General features: G+C 35.7%; 1 protein-coding gene across 4 annotated transcripts in view; it reads left to right on the forward strand.

Moving 5' to 3' along the window:
- The window catches only part of AFF3 (ALF transcription elongation factor 3), a 669,714-nt gene that overhangs the window by 626,201 nt on the left and 19,567 nt on the right, over positions 1-23,946 (forward strand). For all 4 annotated transcript variants that reach the window (XM_056807135.1, XM_056807138.1, XM_056807136.1 and 1 more), the window contains 4 exons: positions 694-818; positions 5,596-5,797; positions 7,654-7,781; positions 18,811-18,874. In XM_056807135.1, the coding sequence (XP_056663113.1) occupies positions 694-818; positions 5,596-5,797; positions 7,654-7,781; positions 18,811-18,874 (519 nt within the window). The remainder of the gene's footprint in view (positions 1-693; positions 819-5,595; positions 5,798-7,653; positions 7,782-18,810; positions 18,875-23,946) is intronic.

Raw genomic sequence — 23,946 nt, forward strand, 5'->3', positions numbered from 1 at the left:
CACAATCATAGGAAGACCCACCAAACCTGAATTCTTAATGTTTCTCCAAACCCGTCATTTCCTGATAAAGCAGACTCTTAAGGATATTAGGATACTCCAGCTTAGTAAGGTTAACTGAATTTGAAGGACTAAGGACACTAACTACAGTTAGTCTTTGATTGAAATTCATAGGAGTAATGAATTTCAGAAGAAAGTTCTCAAATTGTCAGTGACCTCACCCATCCGAGCCCAGAGGGTACAAAGTTGTTCTGACATTCTCTGCTCCACTTCCCAGATATGCCAGAGCAAGTTAAATTGACATTTCTATCTTAATTAAGAATTGGCCTTCCTTTGGAGGGTTTAAATGCTGGCCCGGGATGTTCGCAGAGAAGATATCATCTTTCAAAATGTTCTCTCTAGTACTTTGATCATGGAGTTGTCGTTTTCCTCTTAAATAAGCTGTTTGCAATAAGAGAAGCTGTCTATAATAAAACAGCAATCTCATCCTTGTTGAGTGGAAGGTTTACTGTGAAAATACACTAGTGGGGGGGGTGAGTATTACAAACAACTGCCTTAACAAACATTGGTAGAACAAGAGAAGAGAGTAATTTAGGAACTTCTTTCACTGGCTTCTTTGACACCAGGAGCTATTTCCTATTGCCTTTAAAATAAAAAAAAAAAAAGATAATCCTTTTTAACCTTATCTTCATATAGTGTGAAAATGAGGAGGAGTTTAGGGATATCAAGAAGACTCAGGGAGAGAAAGAGTGTTCCTCACGATTGACTGCTTCCACCAACAGTGCTTCATCAACAAGCCATTGCCACTTGAACACCAGTAGGTATGTGTTTTCCTTTTGGATCTAAAGTTTGGCCACTAGAGATAACTGTTTTTGAAAGACACCCTTACCCACCCCTTTGGAGAAGTAGAAGGTCCATGAATAAGGTATATTGCACATGCTTTCAGACTCTTTAGTGTTTTGCTGGTATTTTTCTTCTTTTAACATAGTATTTGTTATATGGACTGACTCTGAGAGAGGGAGTAGGAAGGGATACTGGGAGAAATTTTGGGGATATGTAAAAAACCAAGATGTCGATTGAAAAAAAATTTACTGTAAAGTCAATTTTTTAAAGAAACTATTTAAAAAGACTATTTCATATTGTGGCCCTGCTAGGTTCTTAATGGATAGACTTAGCTTGGAACTCGGAATCTGCCTAGAGTTGAATCACAGAGTTGTAGTTAGGTGGGGTTGCTACTTGTCTTGGTTGGCAGAGTACACCATAATAGTCCATAGCTGTTGCCTCTTTTATGAAGGGATAATTATTTTGCCCAATGAAATGAGTTTGAGACATAGAATTTTGTCATTCATAAAGCTTCAAATCCCCCCAAAATATGTCAGTAGTTAATTTTTCAACCATTCAAATAATTATAATTATCTAACACACCTTATACATGCCAATATCAGTTACCCCCCAACCATAGACTATTTAGAAGGTGACTGAGACCAAATAGAAAAGGAGCATTGCATGTGGCCCATTGGGATGGCCGTGTCTGCTGTGTGTGAAGACAGAGGCCAGGAAGGGAGTTGGATTAACAGTGAGAAACAGGAGTTTGCTCTTCTCCGCTTCTGTTTCAGAACATTTGAAAGGCTCCAGGCTCCAGTCATAGAATGGAGAGAGACAGCCTGAAAGATGTAAAGGAAAGAACATTGGCTTAGAGTTCATGCTTAGATGGAGAAAGTATGTTGGTGAATCAAGGGCACGCTGAGAGAAGGCGAATCAAAGGAGTTTGTCAACAATGTTGACTTAATGAATTTGCACTGGAGAGAGAGGGTGGAGCCCCAGAGAGTTCAGAATGCGCAAACTCCGGCTCTACACTGAGCTCTTGTTTGAGACATCCTGGAAGGATCAGAGGTGTGAAAGAGGGGCAGCTGGCTGGCACAGGAGTCAGGAAGACTCATCTTTCTGAGTTCAAATCTGACCTTAGTCACTTGCTAACTGTGTAACCCCTGGGCAAGTCACTTAACTCCATCTTTGCTAAGAAAATCCCACGTGGGATCACAAAGAGTCTGACAGGACTGAAAAAGACCAACAACAGCACAACTGGGCTTGGAGTCTAGAAAGCCCAAGTTCAAATTAGCCCTCGGATTTTTAAAAGTTCTCTGACCCTGGGCAAGTCACTTAACTTCTGCCTCATTTTCCTCTTCTGTAAAATGGGGATAATAATGGCCACCTCTCAGGGTAGTTGTGAGGACAAAATGAGATATGTGTAAAGTGTTTTATCAACCTTAAGGCACTATATAAATATTAACTACAGAGTTGTAGATAGGCCCAAAACACACACACTCATATGCATGTACATTGTGAATACCAGCAGAATGAACTGTGATAAGAGGCAAAGCCTTTATCTGAAGCTATTATTGTCCGAGATGTCCTAGTTCTCTTTTGGGGAAAGAGTAACAGGGGAGATATTGGGGTAGGGGGAAATGGGCTGTTGTGTCAGAGATCCTGGGTTCTAATCCTACCTCACTCAGTCACTTGCTACCTATGTAACCTGAACTTCTCTGGACCTCTTTTTCCTCAACTGTAAAATGAAAATGTAAAATGAAACTGTACTTTGATGGCCCTTCCAGCTCAGGATCTAGGAGCCTTAGTCAAGGCATTGCAAGCACAGAGATCTGTGATCTCACAGGGTGACCTAGCACAAGTATGTCTAAGTCTCCTGAAACAGACAGATAGCACAGAATGAGTTTAAAGTTCTTGCCTATAGATAATAAAGTCTTTTGAGACCATTAGTAATACTCCCTTTTTTCCTTGGATGGGTTCTAGGAAGAACATACACTATGCCACATTCCTGTTGACTGAGAAAAGGATTCTAGGAGTGTCATAGAGAATATAGAAATAGGTGTGCACAGGAAGCTTGTAGTTTAGATCAATCATAGAAGTCCTTACCCACTTAGAAATACCAAAACTTGGGAAAGTTTTCTGTGCTAGTATTAAAAGACTCTTCAGTCTCCCTGACTGTGTGCAAGAGAATTTTTTAAGGGAGATTAATGTTCACTATAACACATAAAAATGTAAACTGAAAGGTTAGGAAAAGATGGAAAACAGTCTTAAAACTTGAAGAGGAAATTGGAGAGCCAGGGTGGGGGGAAACACACACACACTGCCATAAAGCTTTTTCAGGGAGAAGACTGAAATTTCTGGATAGGACAGAGAACTGGGCACACTCTGCTTGTCCTCATATCATGTATATTTAGCTCCTGGCATCTCAGATGAATGCTCCTTGGACTCTATTTCTCTGAATATAACTGAAGAGAAAATTGCAGCAATGGCTGTTTTTTTAAGTGGTTGTCATCAGGGAAATCCTTTTTCAAGATTGTAGAAGCTAGCTTAGCTTAAGTACTTCCATTTTGAAAACTGTCTTTTATTAGGTTTGAAATAGCCTCAGTAGCAAACATTTATGTAGCACTTAAAAGGTTTGCAAAGCACTTTACATATATCAACTTATTTGATCCTCACAGTAACCCTGAGCAGGCTGTTGCTATTTTTATATCTCTGTTTTACAGATAAGGAAACTGAGGCAGACAGGTTATTTGCCCAAAGACAGATAGATAATGTCTGAGATCAGATTTAAACTTAGGCCTTCCTAATTTGAAGTTCAGCATTCTATCGAATGTGCCAACTAGCTTCCTCAACCAGAGGACTCGGTGACATTAAGTGCTGTGATTGCAAAAACATGCTTTAGCAATTGCAAGATGCCCTGATGTCAGTACCCAGAAAAGTCTGAACCAGAACCATTAGTGTAATTCTGATACTGATTATCTTCACACAGGATGTTTTTGTTTCCTTTTTTATTCATATGTAATAATGTTCACAAGGTTCTTCAAGCAAATTTGCAGGAATTATTTCCCAAAATGATCAGTTATCTAATCATTTTTTATCAGTTTTAACCACCAGAGAAGGAATCTTTATTCCACAACAGGATATATAGAGTATAAACCCTGTCCTCTTACTCTATTTCCAAATACATTTCCAAATGTCCTTGAAACTGCAAAACTAATTTAAACCAACTCCCTAAATATGAAAAATATCTCCATCTTCCCTACAACTGCTTCCTTCCCCAGTTGTTTGTGTTAGGAGAGAAATACCTACTCCTGAATGATAGGTGATTGGGCCACTAGATAATCTTAGACTTGCAGCCTGAGATCTTCCATTAGAGCTCATAGGATGCCATAAAACTATGTTACAATTCATGATGTATTTTAGACTCTACTTTCCTAGATATGGCTTTAGGATAAAATATAGTTACACTCTCTTAAGGATCTCACTGAGATTATAGGAATTGTTACTGCTAATTAATTAATTCTGCATCTAAGCTACATCTAGAGATGCTAACCAGCCTACTCCACAGGGGGGAATCCTAGCCTAGAAATATAAAGGTACCAGCTCTCCCCCTGTCCTGGCCCTCTTAGCAACAGAGTAAGGAAAATGTTACTTCCAGCATTAAGGAAGCCAATTTGAAATACGAAAGGAGGTTCTATAGGATTCCAAGGATATTTTGGAAATTTGCTCTAAAATTGATGTTGTGAGCCAGGTTTTCTTGTTGTGCCCTATCCCTGCTTAGGAAAACTACTTTTCAAAGCAGCCATTCCTAATAAACTGGAAATTCTACATACTATCTTTGGGATTTCCTCACTATATAATCTGGTATTTGTCCTGTCAACCCAGTTATAGCTCTAGTTTATGTATTGCTGCCTGTGATTTAAATGCTGACTCCCAAAATTTTGAGATGTTATAACATTTGTGCAGTAGAACCTTATCTTCATCTTAAAAAGAAATATTGTAAAGACAAATTGCAAAATAGACTAGAAGATACTTTGAGTTCTAAGTGACAGTTCGTTATAAATCTGAGACACTATTATTATTATTCCTGTTAATTTTTATTAGTATGATAAAGTACATTTTATGAGGCAGAGAGCAATAGTATATCTTTTGTCCTTAGAATATGCTCAGCACAAATGAGTGGAATGGTTTTTGTAGACAGAGTAAAGGGATAGGACACCAAAGATCAGGTCTGCCTGCTTTCTGAATTCTGATTCAATGTGTGCCCAGAAAAGCCATAAACTAAATGACTTGAGAGTGGGCTTAATGTCTCATAGAGAACGTTGAAACTCAGTTTACCTAAATGTTAAATGAATTTTATTTGTCATATTTGGTCAAATTAATTTTTTAAGTCATCCTGGAATAAGATGTCTTAATATCATGATTATTATTACTTGCTAACTACCCATGTTTTGTGGATATATAGGAAGGATAAATATTTAGAAAATGTTTTGAAGTTCTTAAATGAAACATGCCCAGTAAATATTATCATTGTTAATATTATTGGAAAGAGATGAAATTTAGGCTAATTTCAGGTTTACCATTTACCTCCCGTGGCAGAAGAAACCATGACTTTTGCTCTTAATATCATAAAATCATTTCCAAGAATAATAATTCCTACTAAACTTCTCAGTGCCAGCAGGTCTTAAATTGGAGGTTTTGGTAATATATAAAACATTTGCCTTCTTCAGTGCCGGCTTTGTGACATTCCATTACTGTAATTTCCTTTTCCAGCTTGGCAATACCAATAAATAAAAATGAGAAAATGCTTCGGTCACCCATTTCACCCCTCTCAGATGTGTCAAAACACAAATACTCCAATGATGATTTAACTTCTTCCAGTAGACCTAATGGCAGCGGTCTGTTCACTTCCATCTCCTCCAGCAAAAAGCATAAGATGGAGAATCAGTTGCAGCCCCATTCTGGAGACCTTGCTGTAAGTTTTTATGTTGTCATTTCCTAATTAAAACACTCACATGCAAACCTGGAATTCCTCCCTCTTTCCACACACATTCTCACCCCTCTCCAATCCTATCTCTACTTCCAACAAAGCACTAAAATGCTGACTTGTTGCTTTTCAAGAGAAGTGGGGTAAAAGAGTTGCCTCTCATACTTACCTGGAGGTCTTAAGGAACTCAGGAAGATGAAAAAATAAGAACTATTTATAAGTCTCTTTTGCTCTTTAAAAATAATTTTCCCCAGCTTTAGGGTTCAATTCTAAAAAGAAAACATCTACAAGTAATACATCCTTTAATGACAATATAAAATAGCAAATTAAAAACAACTTTCTTTGCTCAAAAAGTTCTCCTTGGGTTAGATCACATAGAGCAGCAAATGTCTCAGAAACCTGCTCTTGAGGTCTGCCAGTAGATGACACAGTCAGCTCTATCACTGCACTCTATTTTGATGGAGAGAGCCCCACTGGTCAATAGATTCCCTCCATTGAGGAGAGGCTTTGACAGCAGGTAGTTCCTCCCTATGATGCCTAATGATAGTATAACTTCAGGACACAATCCTATTGATAAAATTTTCCCAGCCATATTTCTTTTCATAGTCGTTGCTCCTCTCCAAAATTGATGGGAACTCCTCATGTGACAGAAATGGTGTATCCCTTTTTGAATAATGATGAAGGGATGAGAAAAAGGAATAAAAAGCAGTAGCCTGATATATATTGCTTTAACCTATTAATTGATGATAAATAAGACCCTCTAGGATTATTGTCATTGTCTGGAAATATGGCCTTGCAATACTGATTTAGCAATTATCCTGACTAACCCTGAGTCTGAATGCAAGTTTCTTTAGGGAAAAAAAAAGGCTAATTTGGAAAGGAAATAAGAAGCTGCCAAAAATAAATCTCAAGGGGGGAAATATTCACTATCTCATGGTATCTTTATGCAACTATAATGTCACCAAAAGTTTTTTAAATTTTCATTTAAAGTAAATTATTATATCATCCACAGAAATAATTTTGCCTTCCCTTTGCCTATCCTTTATTACTTAAATAATAAATTTTCCCTTATTGTTATAGCTACACCTATGGCATTTTGGAAAATAATGGGGGAAACTACACTTTTTCTTCATTCCTGGTGTTAATGCAAATTTTTCTTCATATGAACAATAGTAGCTTTCAGTTTTAGAGAAATGTTTTTGATGTTATTAAATAAAGGTCTTAGATTTGTAGTATTATTGATTTAAATCTTGGAAATAATTTTATCAATTTATCTTTTAGGATCATTAATATAAATCTTTTAATTGGGGGAAAAAATAATTTTCAGTTTTTTAATTTGTAGAGTCAGATTTCTCTATGCCCAGTAGAATTTATCTTTTCCATTTTTCCTACAAAGTAGACCCACGTGTGGAGATACAGTTCTGTATCTATAAACCCCACAAAATTATTTTAGTTGCTTCAAAATATGCCATTTGTATTCCAGAATGGAAGGTATTTATGTTATAATCCACTCTCCCTCATGAAATTACTTAATTTCTTTTCTTTTTTTTCTACTCAGAGCAGCAATGCTCCATTTTTTTATCATTCTTTTTAAAACTATGATATTTATCTTTTGCTTTTTTCTGCATATCACATTGAAATCCTAATCTTCCAAAAACAATTTATGAAAACTAGTAAATTTGTGACCTTAAAAGACAAAATTCTCTTTTCTATTCCTTGAAACAAATAAAGAGTAAATTAAGTTGTAATTTGTAAAACAATACAAAAACTCTAGTTCTAGTTTATGCTAATTTTTCCATTAGATGTCTGATTTCTCAAATATTTCTATATTGCTCATTATCTAGAAAACAGTGCATAACAGCTCTGAAAACATTCTCTTCTATAATAAACCACGGCCCCAGACAGAACCATGGTCACCATTATCCAATGGGCACCGAGACTGCAGAAGACAAAAGCTCATCTTTGATGATATGTGAGTATGGATTTTTTATCATTCTGTTGCAGATGGATAGACAGAGACAGACAGATAGATAGATTAGATAGATAACTGGATAGATGTGCAAAACACTGGGAATCCCAGTACAAGTAAACATGACAGTCCCTCTACTCAATAAATTTAGATCTTGGTGAGGAAAAATATCATATGAAAGAGAGTTGGAAATGAAGGCGGCATCAGAGGTGCATCATGCGCACAGTCGCATAACCAGGGCAATCTTAGAGGCCTAGTTTGGTAGAAGACAAGGCAAAAGCTTGCCTATCGGATCTTGACTTTCCAGGACTCCAAGAATTGTAAGTACCGGTGACAAGATGAAGGTGATGTCTGGAGTGGAGGTGATATTGTTTAGAACTTATGGCTAGGAAATGAGTTAGCAGGCTGTCAAGGCAATTTAACATGATGGGGTCAGTTTGATTCAGAGATAAAACTAACAATTTTGGTGTTTAAAGCAAGCAGTACTCATAAGTTAAGTTTGAATCCAAGAACTGTAAATAATACAAGAAGTAATTAAGACTAATTTAGGCGAGCAGGAAGGGGAATGAATTATTACAGTAGCTCACAGATTGGTTTTACTGACATTTCCAGTGATCTGGTGGATTTTTATTTTAACTAATTATTCTTTCCACTTAAGTGCTAAAGCTCCTCTTTTATTTGTAAAAGAACACGTGTGTCAATTTTTTGCTTAAATTTCAGTGTGCAAGAGCAAAGATGCCCAATTGCCTCACTCTATGTCTCTGGTTTTTCCTAATTTATGGTATGGTCAGTTTTTTGCATGTGGTTTAGTGAGCTAAACACTTAAGCTCATAAAGTAAATTGAGTCCTTAATTCTAAATGCCTTTTTAAAAACTTACTTTAGTAAAAAGTATGTAGCTTCTTCATTTTAAACCATAGGTTTTGAAGTTGTTGTGCAGTAACTACATAGAATCAACTGAACACATGGAGCAATTGAAGTTGTTTTGCTCTAGAATATTTGGTTAGGATGTACAAACGTTTGTATAATAGCAATAAGAGATTTCTCAGCACTTAAAACTTCAACCAGGAGAGAAAAAGAGTGATTAGCTAATGGAAGCCCTTTCTAGTCTAACCTTCCCTCCCTGTACTGTACTTTACAGATAGCATAAGTGGTACTTGAAGTTGATGGGGGAAAAAAGGGATTAGGATGTTTCGAACAAAAACTTTCTATACTTGCCCCAACTAAAGTTACCCTTGCCACCTTCAAACCTGTGCTAATCCATTTCTGCTGTGTAGGAAAGAGAAGGAAAAAAAAACAAAAGAATGAATGAAAATGTCATTCTGAAATGCTTTTGAGCCACTTGAGAGGTAGCCCAGAAAAAGTGGCAGAATAATATTCAATTGTTTCCTTCTTTCTTCCTCCCTTCTAACACTCCCCCACCCCTCAGATTCCCCAACTCAGATCCTGAATAGAGATATTGCCAATGATTTTTAAGGGGTGATATGAGTAGTAGACTTCACTTAAAACATTTAGAACCTAATAAAGGTCAAAGGAAATTTGGGGTTAAAAATCAAATGCTTTTTTGTTTTGTTTTTGTTATTAATTTTATTTTAATTTTTATTTTCATGCAAAACACAGTTCCATATTGATCATTGTAAGAGCACATTCATACATATCTAAAACCCTGAGATAAAGCCACATAAACATTGATGTGAAAGACAACTCCAACAGTTCTTTCTCTGTAGGTGAATAGCATTCCCTGTTATAAGTCTTTCAGAATTGTCCCAAATCATTGCGTTGCTGAGAGTAGCCAAGTTTTCATAGATTATCATTGTACAATACCACTGTTATTATGTACAATTTTCTCCAAGTTCTGTTTATTTCTCTCTTCATCAGTTCCTATAGATCTTTCCAGCTTTTTCTGAAATCATCTTATTCATCATTTTTATAGCACAATAGTATTTCATCACCAACATGTACCACAGTTTGTTCAGCCATTCCCCAATTGATGGGCATCCCCTAAATTTCCAATTCTTTGCCACTATAAAAAGAGCTGTTATAATTTTTTTAAATGCATTTTTAAAAATTGAATTAGTTTAAGATAAGTTAGACTTGAGACAAATAAAAGGTGGCCCACAAGAGGAGAAGTATTGTTTTCTCCTTTCCCTGCTGATGCAGCAAACCCTGTTGAATCTTATTTCCCTGTATTCTTCCTGGCTCCATACCAACTCCTTTTTTCTCCCTAATCATCTCCAGGGGCTTCTACTAAACAGTGAGAGGGGTGTTAATGAAGCCCTTGGGAGGTGTGATAACATCCTGTTCTTCAGGGGTATTAAGGCAGGAGAAACTGGTGGGTCTCCAGTATTAGAGAAGAGCAAAATCAATCTTGTTCATGAACTTTAAGAATTACGGGAAAATACATCGGGCAGAATTGTATTTAAGGACAATATAGAAACTTTATTGATACTTCCCAAGCCTGAAAACGCAACATAGCTAAACAGAAGCTGGAAATTGTTTCAATGTTTTGCTTCAAGATTATCACTCCTGACCTTGTATTTAATTTCATTATATTTCTTGTATCTACTTTTCTTCACCATTTTTTAAACAAATAATCGTATTTTGTTAAAAAACAGTCATCCACATGCTAAGATAGTTCAACTTATAAAACTGCCTGAAGATAAATTTGAATGCTAGATGTAGAGAATTCTGGAAACTAAAATGCAGGGATATATCCAAAATATGTATAAATGAAGTCTAAATCAGAAGCAGCAACAATAAAATAGTTTTGCCTCAACCTGCTGCTCTTGGACTACTTATAAGAAGAAATGTTTTCCTTCTGCTGTCCCTGGAACTAATACAACTTTGCCACTAACTATATCAACTAAGAGGCTTTTATCACTTGTTCTTCCCATTAGCAATACATATGATTTTTCTGGCAGGCATCTACAATAAAACTGCTTCCCCTTTTATGGAGATAGAAACAATAAAAACCTTTAAAACCTCTTATACATATACGACATGGATAGATTGCATGTTCCAATTACCATGTGCCCCATAGTTATTTGAAAACCATAAAAATGAGATAAACATGCAACTAAAAAAAAAAAAAGACTTCCCTACTGAAGTGAGAGTCATAGAAAATATTCTGTTAGATTTAAGACCAAAAATAAATATTGCCTTTTCTACTCAGCTATTAATGTTAACAATAAAACTGTGTATACTTTCAAACAGATTTTGCTCCTGGATCTCTTTTATACAGTAAAAGTATAAGAAATTAAAAGCAACTTAGTATTAGACCTCTGTAACTCTGGCCTTGAAAATAAATGGCTCAACCAGGAACCAAGCCTTTTATTTAAGTTCCCTATTCTTTCCCATTGTAATTGAAGATATCTAGCCTTTGTCCCCAAGCTCTCAACTGGTCAAGCAAAAGTTTGAATCAGTGTTTTCAAACTTCCCTTCCTCAATATTTTATCTGAGTAATAGCCCAGTTGTGAGATTAGAATATCATCTACATTCCTTCCCTTCCCTTGACTTCCATTTGGTGTAGGTGCTAATGAGCAGCAAATTGACCAGAAGGAGGTATCAAAAGAAGGGAAGAGAAGAAACAAAGAGCTTGCTTATAATTCAAACTGCATAATTAGCATGAGTAATCATATTACAGTCCAATATAAGGAGAGCTTATAATGAACTTGGAGGTTAACGGGTGACATTTATTTTCTGATCTTCCTTGGACTGCCACTTTTAAAAAACTCATTTTATTTTAATAATATAATATAATAAAAAAATAATAACAGGTGAGAGATATGATCAAGGTTCCCTGGGAATTTTTTCTAGCATTTTCTCCTTTCTATTGATGAGTGCAAGAAGCCAACAATAATATATGCTTAAATTCTGAGCCTTCAAGCCTAAATTTCAAAAAAGGTATTCTTTGTCAGTTGCTAAATAAACATTTCCTTCATGTGTCCCAATTGGGCAATTTTTATACCTTCATGATTCAGAAGTTGTGCATGTGGCAGGCAGAACCAGATTGAGCAAACACTTTGGAAAAAATGTTATCCAGGTCAGCTTGTTCTTCACAAGTTGCAGACCCAGAGTGTCAGGCTGACTTGTGCTTTCTCCAACACTTTGCAACTTACTGTCTTCACCATTTGGCAGCCAGAGTTTTAAGGTGACACTGGTGTGATTATAAACTTAGTAAGAATTCAGAAAAAAAAATTAAGTTGTTAAGTTTAACTTGTAATAGCATTTGGTTCAAATTGATACCCATTCACTGTTGGATCTCATTAATCCCCAAAAGCCATGAGCTATAATAAATCCAGGATTGTAATTATTGACAGGAGAATTATTGGGCTGAAGAGAGAAATACCACATGGCAGAGGCTTCAATACAGAAGTCCTGAACAGACCTAAGTGGCAAAATCACTTGGCTGGAAAATAAACCAGCAAGTTCCAGCCAGCCATATTGCCACTGTTGGGAAGACAGTGGTCCCCAAGTGCCAGGTCTGCCTGCTGCTACTCCTGAAGAATGTGTTGTCTTATGCCCATATTTCACATTAGTCAGACATGAAAGTTGCATTCAGCCAAGCCACCAAATATCCCATCTGTTCCAGTCGAACTGCTAACATGTAGCAAAACTACCTAAACTTCACAATCTTGAGAAAAGGTTCCCCTCAAAAACACTTCTTTCAGAAGGCCTTGGGATATCAAATGTCAGTGTGAAGAGGTGAGAGGGACCAGATATTTCCCATGCAACCACGGTCAGCAACCTGCTCCAAAGGGTGCTCTGGTTTTATGGAAGTGGGATGGGTTCGTTTGCCCTTCAACAAATGGTTGAATGTCTCCCAGCATGACTTAGCCACTAGCTACCATTTGAAATCCTTTCCTAAGCTAAATGTTCCTAAAGTTGCTGTAGTCATCTTTCACACAGAGTGCCTCCCTTCCTCAGAACATTTGGTGATTTCAAACAGTAGAATTAGAGGATCACAGATTGAGATCTGGGAGGGGCCTCTGAGATGTTGGAGGCCAGAGGTTCGGAGCTTTTGTATGTTAGGATCTCATTTGAAGACTGTCTGCTTAAGCCTCTGAACTCCTTGGAATAGTAGGTTTAAATAGTATAATAAAATACATAGGGTTAGGGAGGAAACCAACGATATCAAAATACAGTTACCAAAATATTTTTAAAACAAGTCCCAGAACTCCGTATCTTGTCTAACCCCCCTTGCTTTTTCAGATCATGAGCCAATGCCCCAAAAGGTCAAGCGCCTTGTCAGATAGAGGTCACCCAGACCTGTGGCAAAGCCAAGATTTGAGCTCCAAATCTAATGTCCTAACTAGCTGCTCATGCTTTAGTCTACCTTATCTCCTCATAAGCTGTAAGTAGGGTTTTATGAATCTAAATATAAAACTCATGCATACTTTGAGCTGTGAGAGTCTTATCTCCTCATTGAGAACATTTCATATATAATCCCTTCTTTTCCTTCTCTTTCTCTCAACCAAAAAGAATGCCAGATTTGAAAAGAAAGAATGCTAAAATAATAATGGCTAAATTTATATAGAAGCTTGAAGATTTAGAACTGCAGTTGATCTTCATAAATGCTATCACTATCCCCATTTTAAGGAGAAGAAAACGAAGACCAAGTTTGTTCAGAATTACATAGCTAGTAAATATTTCAAACAGAATTTGAACTTGGGTCCTCCTGAATCTTGCCACTCCCCCAGCCTAAATAAAGTCTTTGCCACTTCTCAAATCATAATAAGGAATTTTTGGTATTTTAAGTTCCACACCCAAAGACAAACAATCAGCAAATTGATAATATTCCACTTAGAAAGTTTCTTTTGATTGAATGATAAAAATCTGCCAGTTTTAGCTTGTGCATCCTCCAAAACATGTGCATGCTATCTGCATGTTGGCCATGAGAGATGCAGTTGTCTGCAGGGGCATATGGCCTGTAAAGGAACACAATGAATAATCACTAGAGTTGCACTGCTGGGAAGCAAGCTTTCAGGGACTTTGCTGCCCACGCCAACATCAAGGTCATAGAAACAAAAGTTGCATCGGTATCCTTGCTGGCTGAATGCATTCCTGCCTTAAATCAGGAATGGTCCAACATGCTTATCATTCAGAACAAGGACTAGCCCTTGATGTTAGCAGATTTCCTTCTCAAGCACCAACTTTCTTAGAAAAGAATTGTGAGATAGGAGCTCATATTAGAAATAATTATTAAACTCCTAAGATTTTCCCTCACCCAGAACCTGAGCCAGGCCTCTGGGCCTAGTGGCACAACTTGGACTTTTCTGACCAATAAAAATAATATCTTGTTTGAAGACCAGACAATTAACTCATTTTTAATGTTGTACTCCAATTGCCTTATTTGGATCTCAGAATCCCTGAGAAAATTATCCAGATTTCTGCCGTGCTGGGGAACCTGTTTGTTCAAACACATTGAGCTCATCACTGCCAGTTTTCACAAAACACCATGGCTATGCCTGGGGGCGGCATTTAACATAGGTAGGAATTATAAAAAGAAGTCTGCCAGCTGCTCAGTGGGAGACCATTCAGCTCTGTCTCAGCCATAAGAAAGAATAGAAAGCTGAGTTGCTTTAATACTCAAGTGCCAGAAGAAATATTGGGGGTGACTAAAAACCATGCTGCTTTTTAGAACCAAGGTCATATGTCGGGGGGAGGGAAGGAGAAAAAGAAAAGAAAACATATTTGAACCAAGTCCTGAAGCTGCTATTGTTGTATTGAGTTCTTATACAAAAAGGTTTAAATGACTAAGCTTTGGCTTTTATAATGCTTTGGAAATCCCATCTCTGAAGAACACAAAATACATAGTTGGCTACATTTATGTTTAATTGAACTTTTATTAGATTTGTTAATGTATCACCATAAAATATTGTCACCGTGAGAAACAATGTAGTAAGGATATATTATGTAAATGAAATAGAAACCTCTCTGGATTTGCCATATAAAAGATAAAAGATTAGATGAAAAATCTGTTTGAATGCAGAGAAAATTAAATTTTATGTTAGTACCTATTCTATATTATATTCAGTAACTGCCACAGTGGTGACTTAAAAATGAAACTGATTATTTCCCTACAAATCCTGGTTTGTCGCTGTCAGATCTATTGTATCTTTCTACAAATGACTGTTTCTCCAAGCTGGATGAATTCACACTGGTTTTATTGTTAGCTGATAGAGAGTCTGAAATCCCCCCAAAAGGGGAAATAGACAGGCTCAATTCTTATAGAACTTATATTTGGTGCATTCTTTAGACATAAGAATGATAATCCTGCTTCTGACATACCCAACACTGTATCTCTCGTACAATACTTTGCATCTGATGTTCTTAAGCCATTTTTTCATCTGCATTTGGTCCTTGTGATAGTCCCAGAATATCCAGGAATTAACAAAAAATCATATATGGTACTTGGTCATACACCACCTTGTAATTTGCAACTTTCAATCTCTCGATGATCATATTAGACTCAAAGATACATTTCTGTATATTAAAATGCTGAGTTCAGCATAATTATGGACAACAAAACTACAGCAGAAAAAAATGGTTAAAAATATGTCCAAAACTATTACATAAGAGGATTGTGCAAAAAAATTAATGAAAATGGAGTACATTTAAAATTACACTGTATTCGTGACAAGTTCTTCAAAAGGAGGCAAGAGACACATGATTAACCTCACATTGGAATGTATAACAAATAATGAAATAGAGAATTTTTCCTCTATTTTTTGAAGTTGCCATGGAGACCCTCTCTGGCTCATTGGCCAGGAAGCTGAACCTCTCCCAAAGCCACTATAGCTGTGTTAGCTCATGAGAAATTCAACAGGTATTTATTTATTCAGTACCTATATGTCAAAGGACTATCATGGATACCAAGGATGTATACCGTATGGCCTCACTCCTCCAAGAGCTTTTAATCTTACTTATGAGACAATACTTATATGTATTAAGTCACTTGGGAACAATAAAAAATATAATCAAGTGTCAGAATCTGATATACATCAGTGATGTCAAACAAAGAATCAGGACTACTAAACCATATATAGGATCCTGGCAGCCACGAATCAACTTAGAAAACCACATATCAACATTATCTGTGTTCTGTTGTATTGTTATTAATTTTGTTAAATATGTCCCATTACATTTTAATCTGTGCTGTGGGAAATCAGGAAGGTCAGATCTGCAGGTAAGAGAGTAACGGAACTTGAAATGAAACTTATAGAATGAATAGATTTCAAACAGCGTGGTACAGTGGAAAGAATGGGGCTCTATAATAAGAGAACCTGAATTTAAATACCGTTTTTGCCACTTACAACCTATGGAGCCTTGAGCACGTCATTATACAGCCTTGGGTCATTTTACATTCCAAGGTCTCTTCCAGATATAGAGCTATGGGCCTATAATGATGAATGTTTAGAGTGCTGCTTTGCATTTTATTTTTTACTTGTGAATTCATTTGTATATGAATGTCCCAAAGAACACACTTTCTCTAATAGTGCAAATCAGCACCTCTGCCTCTTGTAGTTTCAGAGAATTGTGGCAGACAGCAAGAGGTTCGGTGGTTTGCCCAGAGTCACATAATGAACAGAAATCAGAAGCAAGACTTGAACTCTTTATCTGGCCCCCTGTCTACTGTGCCGTGCTAACTCAAAAGCAAAGGAAGAGCTACATAAATGTTTTTAGTTGAAAATTGAATTGAGGTGAAATGATATTCTGGGAGATGGGAATGACATAAATAAAATTATGAAGGCAGAAAGTTGGCATCATCCAAGCACAGAAAAGATTAGCTTGCCTGGAACAAAAAGGTTTATGTGTGTAAAATGTATAGTAATAACAATAGGGTTGGATAGCTAAGATTATAGAGGGCCTAAAATGTCAGGATGAGAAACTTGTGCCTGACCCCACAGACATTGTGGAGGCATTATAAGTTTTGAGTAGAGAAATGGCATGATAAATGAAGTCTGCTAGCAACATTACTCAGGGATAGTGTGCAAGATGAATTAAAGGGGGACAAAACTGGAACTTGGTACCCAGTTAAGAGTTTATTACAGTAGTGATGATATAGACCTCAAATAGAGTAGTGACGCTAGAATGAGGAGAGCTATTTAGAAGGAAGAGTCAACAGGATTTGACAACAGATTGACTATTAGAGGATAAGGAGAGGGTACGTTCAAAAATGGCTGCAACTTCTACAGCCTAGTGACCAAAGGAAGAGTAATGCCATTGACTAAAAGTAGGAACTTGGGAAGGGAAATGAAGAGCTAAAGATGATAAGTTCAGTTTTAACTGTTTTGAAGAGAACCTTTTATAGCTTTCCACTCTGAAGATCTTATTCTTTTTACTCCCAATTTAAGTTACAAAAAAAAAGAAAAAGAAAAAGAGGGGTGGGGGAATCAACACTTATACTAAGTGGCAAAGTAATCTAGTGAAAAATGATTTGTAGAGGCCTAGATTCTAGTTACACTTCAATGGCAATTCCTTATGCAACTTGGGGCAAATCATTTATTGTCTTATCTTTCTTAGCCAGTGCTTGATACTAATTTCTTATCCAAATACTAATTCCTTGTCCAAAGTTGTAAAGATATAAACATTGTCAGAAGATTGTTGCTAAATAATTGGGGGAAAAAACAATCCTGTGACCCTCAAATATTAAAATCAGCTGATATATCCAGCTGACCCTGATCATTTATAGTTTGAAAACAAGCATTTCTCTACTAAGGTGAACAGTTTCTTATTAGTATCACTACATAGTGCATATTGAAATGAAATCGCATTCTAACTAATTATGTATCCAGTGGGTTTTGATTCATGTTAGATACTCACTAATGGGCTGAGTTTGCTTACGTTAAGAAAGACCACAAGCTACTCTATAATGCCAAAAAATAAATGCTAATTGTATTGAAAGTGGGGAGCAAGGGAGAAAAAAATCACATACACACATATGAAAAATTCCCTATATATGTATGTGTTATATATACCAATCCCTCACTCTCTCTCTATCTCTCTCTCTCTGTGTCTCTCTCTCTGTCCCCCTCTCTCTCTGTGTCCTTCTCTCTCTCTCTCTCTCTGTCTCTCTCTCTCTCTCTCTCTCTCTCTCATTCCCTCTGTCTCTCCCTCTCTCCCCTGCTTTCATGAAGCTTACATTCAACTGGGTAGATAAAGCGTGTAAATAGATAAGTGTATATACATGATTATTTAAGTAAGATAAAAAGCATTAACTGATAAGAATAAACTTCTTTTTAAGTATTATTTCAGTGATGGTTGTCTCTTAATGTTGACTGTGCCGGCAGATAGTTGATTCAAGGCCATTGTACAAAATCAGATTGGGATTGGGACATACTACCTTTAGATATAGCCAATTCATTCCCAGTAGAGCCTCTGTTGGCCAGGGTTATTACTTTTAATAATGCACGTCTGCTGTTAATGTTTACCAGCTAGCTAATCAGAACTCCAGAGAATACATGCCATGTTTGCATTGTTACAAGGTAGACATCATTTTACAATTAACTTCATTATGAGTAGAATATAATCACAGGACATTAGCTCATTTCATTTTTATATGAGGTTCCAAAATAATTGTATGTACACAAATGTAGTTTCTATTGTAGGGGTAAAGAAAAGCACATGTTTTCATTTGGATATATAAATAAATACACTTGCCCATACACATGCATACAATTATTGCGAGGCATCTTTACAACCTTTAAATTGAAAAGGGATTGTTCATGTTTAAGTGCTATGTGAAAACTTGTTTTCTTAGGTGTACTTTAAGACTAATTCACAAATCTGAGCCTAGGATATATAGAGACTTTATTGCATTGTTTGTAAATGCATGTTATCAACCTATATGTTCTGCTTTGAATCATTGATTATAAAAAAAGAAAATAACAATAAATGTTATACTACATATAGGCAGTAATTTGAATATGCAGTTTTTAGTCTATGCAGCAGGTTTGTATGAAGGAAAAGAATATCTTTCGAAATATCTTACACTTCAAAAATAATAAAATGCAATATTATTCTCTCTTGTAGGCCACGCAGTGCAGACTATTTTATGCAAGAAGCTAAACGAATGAAACATAAAGCAGATGCAATGGTGAGGCTATTTTCTTTCCAGATAACGTTCTTCTGAATTATTTTTGTACTGAAACTTCATCATCAGTGCAATATAGCTAGGGTAATTATAAAATCTATTACAAGGATGACTGGGTTTGTTAAATTAAAAAATGTTTATATAATCAAGTGCTCATAGCCCAATAAACTATGACTTCAGCCAATAATGTCTAACAGGGAGAGAGCCCTGGATAAATGAATATTTCAGTTTGTTCCTAAGGTTTAATTAGTAACTACTGCCAACAAAGCAGTAGGTAGTGGAATTTTTTTTTCCTTTAAAAAATTTTAATCAAAGTTTGCCTTTTTCTGAATTGTTAGCCTCTAAGTTTATCATAAGACTATAGAATTTAGAACTGTACAGAATCTTAAAAATCATCAAGTCCGTAACTCTTTCATTTTAGAGATGAAAAATCTAAAGCTCAAAGGGTCACACAAATAGTCCTAGAATTAAATTATTTTCCAAGAAACTTTTGTGGTATTTACATTTACCTGCTCAAAGGAAGGACATATTTGAATTGATATAAATTATAAAATTACTGTGATTCAGACAGGATAGCCCTCTCACAGCTTTGGAGGATGCCAGCTAGAAAATCCCAAAGTCATCATCATCAATTTAAATAAAATAAATAATTTGACTGGTTTGACTGATGTCCTTTAATGAAGAACTATAGATTCAGTTGCTTATGTTTATTAAGCAAGGTATATAAAACTTTTTTCCAAAAGGGATTCCTCACACCTGCCCTCATTGTTCATAGTTCTTCATTCAAGGTGATCCTTCTTCAACCTTTCTAGTGTTTTGTTTTGTTTTTTTCATAGCAAGGTCAAAGCTCTTAGAACATTTAGCTAATGTAAAACCAAGAGAAATTCAGGGGGGAAGAAGATATTTGAAAAGAAAGTTCACAATTGAGTGGAAATTTCCATAGTTGCAACAAAGGCATTCCCCAAAAAAATATTGTGTATATTACAGAACTATTGATATTTAAGACTTTGTATTGCTACATCTTTGTCAGTCAAGTATTTATTGAGTATAAACAAAATGTAGAACACTGAACTATATAGGTATTGGGATGTTTAAGAGGGGGGTACAGAATGGAAATTATGATATCTACCTGAAAAGAGTTTGGTCTAAGATGAGGTCTAGTTAGAATTGAAAAATAAGTGGACTTTGCACTGATAGAGAAAATGACAGAATTTTTAAGCTAGAAGAGACCTGAAAGGTTATCCAGGCAAGAAAAAAAATCTTACCAAAGCCTCCTTAGTCAAGATGACAGAGTAAAAAACGTATTCCAGAAAATATGAAACAAAAGAGTACCATACTAAATGATGTTCAACTGCAGTGAGTGCCTTCATTCAGCTGACAGAACGAGAAGCCCTCTCACAGCTTTGGAGGATGCCAGCCAGAAAATCCCAGGGTAAGCAAATCCACACAGATAGTCAAGGAGACCAAAAGAAGGAAGCATTCTATCCAGGGTAGCCCCAGGATAGTCAAGCATTCCTGGCATAAGACTAGAGTGCACCAATAAGAAAGCCCTGGGGAAACAAAGTTCTTACAGAGAAGACAGTTATCGGTAGGCACATTAAAAGGGCTCTGAAAGTTTCCAGCCTCAGAACTGAGCCACCACTAGCAGCCTTGGAGAGCTCAGCACTTGCAGATAGCTAATGGGCACAACAGAGAGAGTCTTGGATTTGGAGTCATTTAGACTTGAGATTACATCTGCCATTTGGTACTTACTAGCTGCATGACCCTAGGAAAGTCATTTCATCTCTATTTGCTAGTTGCTCAGCTGTAAAATGATAATAATAATAGCTTCTACTTCCTACAGTTGTTGTAAGAATAAACTGAGATAATATTTTTAAAGTGTTTATCACAAAGGCCTGCTACATAGTAGGCACTTAAGAAATACTTGTTCACTCACACACACACACACACACACACACACAAGTGAGCCTGGGACCTGCCAACACTTTGTGAATAGTTGATGTCAATAGAGGGAAATGATAGGACCTCAGAAAATAAAAGAGCTCAAATAGGAGCACAACATCTTATCCTATTGTTCAGGGGCCAGTTTAAGCCTGGCCTTGACAAAATGTCTTAATTCAAGAAGGAAGCCTTTAAATTAGAATAATTAGAAGAAGATATCAAAGATAAAGAAACTTCATTCATCCAAGGACCTCTAACATACAGCTTAGAAAAAAGAGTGTAAACTCCATAGATACTATGAGCAGTGTCTTAGATAAAGATATATTTTTTCCACAGGTCTTTTGGAATTCCATAAAGAAATAAAACAAGAATTTTAAAAAGATAAAAAATTAAATGAGAGCCTCTAGAAGAAATAGTTGGAAGAAAAAACAGCTTGGTAAAATGAGGATAAAATTTTGCCCACATAACTTGCTTCCTGAAAATTAGAATAGCCCAAGTATAAATAAATTACTCGGTAAATTGAGTAATATTAAAACAAAATTTAAAAACTGAAAAAAATAGCCCATCAAAAACAACTGACCTAGAAATGATCAAGCACAATCTAAGAATAGTCAAACAATGAGAAAAACATAATTTTAAAAATAACTTTATACCATATTATAAGAAATCATAAATGAAAACATCTTAGAATTCTTAGGATGGACAGAGGACAAAGCAAAAATTGAAAGAATCCACTATCTACCTTCTAAAAGAAATTCCAAAATGAAAACCTAGTAATGCCATCACCAAAAATTCCAGAACTTCCAGGCTAAAGAGAAAAAAAATTGGAGCAACCATAAAGAAAGAGCTCAAGTACCAAGGAATCACTGTTAGGATCACACAAGACTTGGCACCTAACACTTAAAAGAACATGCGAGCTTGGAAAAATGTTATTCTATAACAGAAAAGATAAAGACTTGTAGCCAAGAATAATTTATTTGGTAAAATTGAATATTATCCCATTGGAGAGGAGGGGAGAGATGACCTTTCAATCAAATAAATAAATAAAGGACAAATAAATGTAATTATTCCTAATGAATGAACACCAAAGAGGAATAGAATCTTTAAGATGCAAACACAGAAACGAAGAAAACCTTAAAAAGGCAGGCATATTGAAACAACTGAAAAATACTATGTGATGACAAAGTGTGCTTCCTAAGGGAGAAGAAACAATTGTCTCTTCTGAACCTTAAAGTTTTCAAGGTCCATAGAGCAAAGTAGGACCAATAAAGGAATGGTTTTTGTCCTGTTTCAATTATCTTCAGATAAGATAATGAAAAAAACAACTTTACCTTCTGTCTTAGAATCAATACGGAGTGTCATTTCTAAGTCAGAAGAGCAGGAAGGGTTGGGCAGTTTGGGTTAAGTGACTTGCCCAGGTTCACACAACTAGGAATTATCTGAAGCTGGATTTGTACCCAAGCCCTCCTATCTCAAGACCTTGCTTTCAATCTACTGAGTGACCTAGATGCCTTGATATTTTGATTTTGAAAGAAAACCAAATTACCAATATGAGAAACACAAATAGAGAAACACAAAACAAATTAAGAAATAACCAAAATTATTTAGAAACCACTTTGTCCAATTACATGCCAATAAAATTAAGTTTAAATTAACTAGGTAAAATATTTATAAAAATATAAAATAACCAAACTAATAGTACTAAAAAGGGAGAGTTTAAGTAATACGAGAAAAAATGAACCACAAATGAATGCTCAAAGAAAAGATCTAAGACCAGATGGATTAACAAGTAAATTTTATCAACTAATAAAAGAAAATTACTCCTATATTATATAAATGGTTTTTAAGAACAAGTGGAAGAAATACTATTGTACCAAGTTCCTACTATGATTCAAATATGGTTATTACATTGTAAAGGGGGGGGAGCCAGTATCTCTAATGAATATTAAAACAAAAGAATTAAAATATTAGCAAAGTTGTTGCAACGATCCATGATAATCATTATCAGATAAGATTTATTAAGCTAAGTTTGTTTCATATTAGTAAAACCAACAATGGTGGAATTAAAAATTAAAAGAACAAAAAATTAAAATCACATCAATAGATTGATAAGACTTTTGACAAAAATTCAATATCTTTAAGGAAAAAAACACTAAAGAGTTTAGGAATAAATGAACTTTACCTATAATGTGGTAAATAATGTTTACTTAACCAAGAGCCCACATTATGTGTATTGAAGATAAATTAGAGGCCTTTGCAATCAGATCAAGAGTAAAGCAAAGATGTTTATAATCACCATCAGTATTTAGCACAGTACTAGAAATTCTAGCTTTAGCAATTGAATGAGAAGAAAAAAAATAAGCGTAAGCAGAAAGGAAGCAAAATCATCACTTTTTTTCAGAAGATATAATAGTCTACAGAAGAGAACCATAGAGAATCAACTAAAAGGAAGACAGGAAACAAGCACTTATTAAGCGCTTACTTTGTGCCAGGCATTGAGCTTCATGCTGATTAATTAATTGATCCAGCTAATCTCATCACAATAATAGGATATAAAATTAGTCTATCAAAATCATCAGCCTTTCTGTATATTACCAACAAATATTAGGATGAATAGATAGAAAAATTCCATTAAAAATAAAATCTACCTACCAAGAAGCGTAAAGGAACTATATGACCACAAATAGAAAATATCCTTTATAGAAATAAAAAGCCCAATAAATGGAAAAGTATTACCTGCTCATGGTTCAACTGTGCCAGATTATACCAAAATTTATTCAGTGCCCATCTCCCTTTAAATTCATACTTCCCCATCCTAAAGACCCCCATTACCTCCTCAAACTCACTCATTCACCTCTATGGCCAGACTCCTAGAAGGAGGAACAGTCTGTTTTCATTGCCTCCACTAACTCACCTTTTCTGTTTCTATTGGACCTCTATAATATTTTATTCTGTTGACTACTCTCTTTCATTTTCTCTTCTTTGATTTCTCTGATACTGCCTTCTAATGATTCAATTTCTGTATCTCTGATATTCTTTTGTTTCCTTTGTTGCCTTACCCTTTTCTTCCCACCCCTTCTACATATCATCAAAACCCTGTCCTTGTTACTTTCTCTTCCCTCTCTTCCTGGTGA

This window comes from Monodelphis domestica, chromosome 8 (assembly GCF_027887165.1).
Source record: "Monodelphis domestica isolate mMonDom1 chromosome 8, mMonDom1.pri, whole genome shotgun sequence".
Lineage (NCBI taxonomy): Eukaryota > Metazoa > Chordata > Mammalia > Didelphimorphia > Didelphidae > Monodelphis > Monodelphis domestica.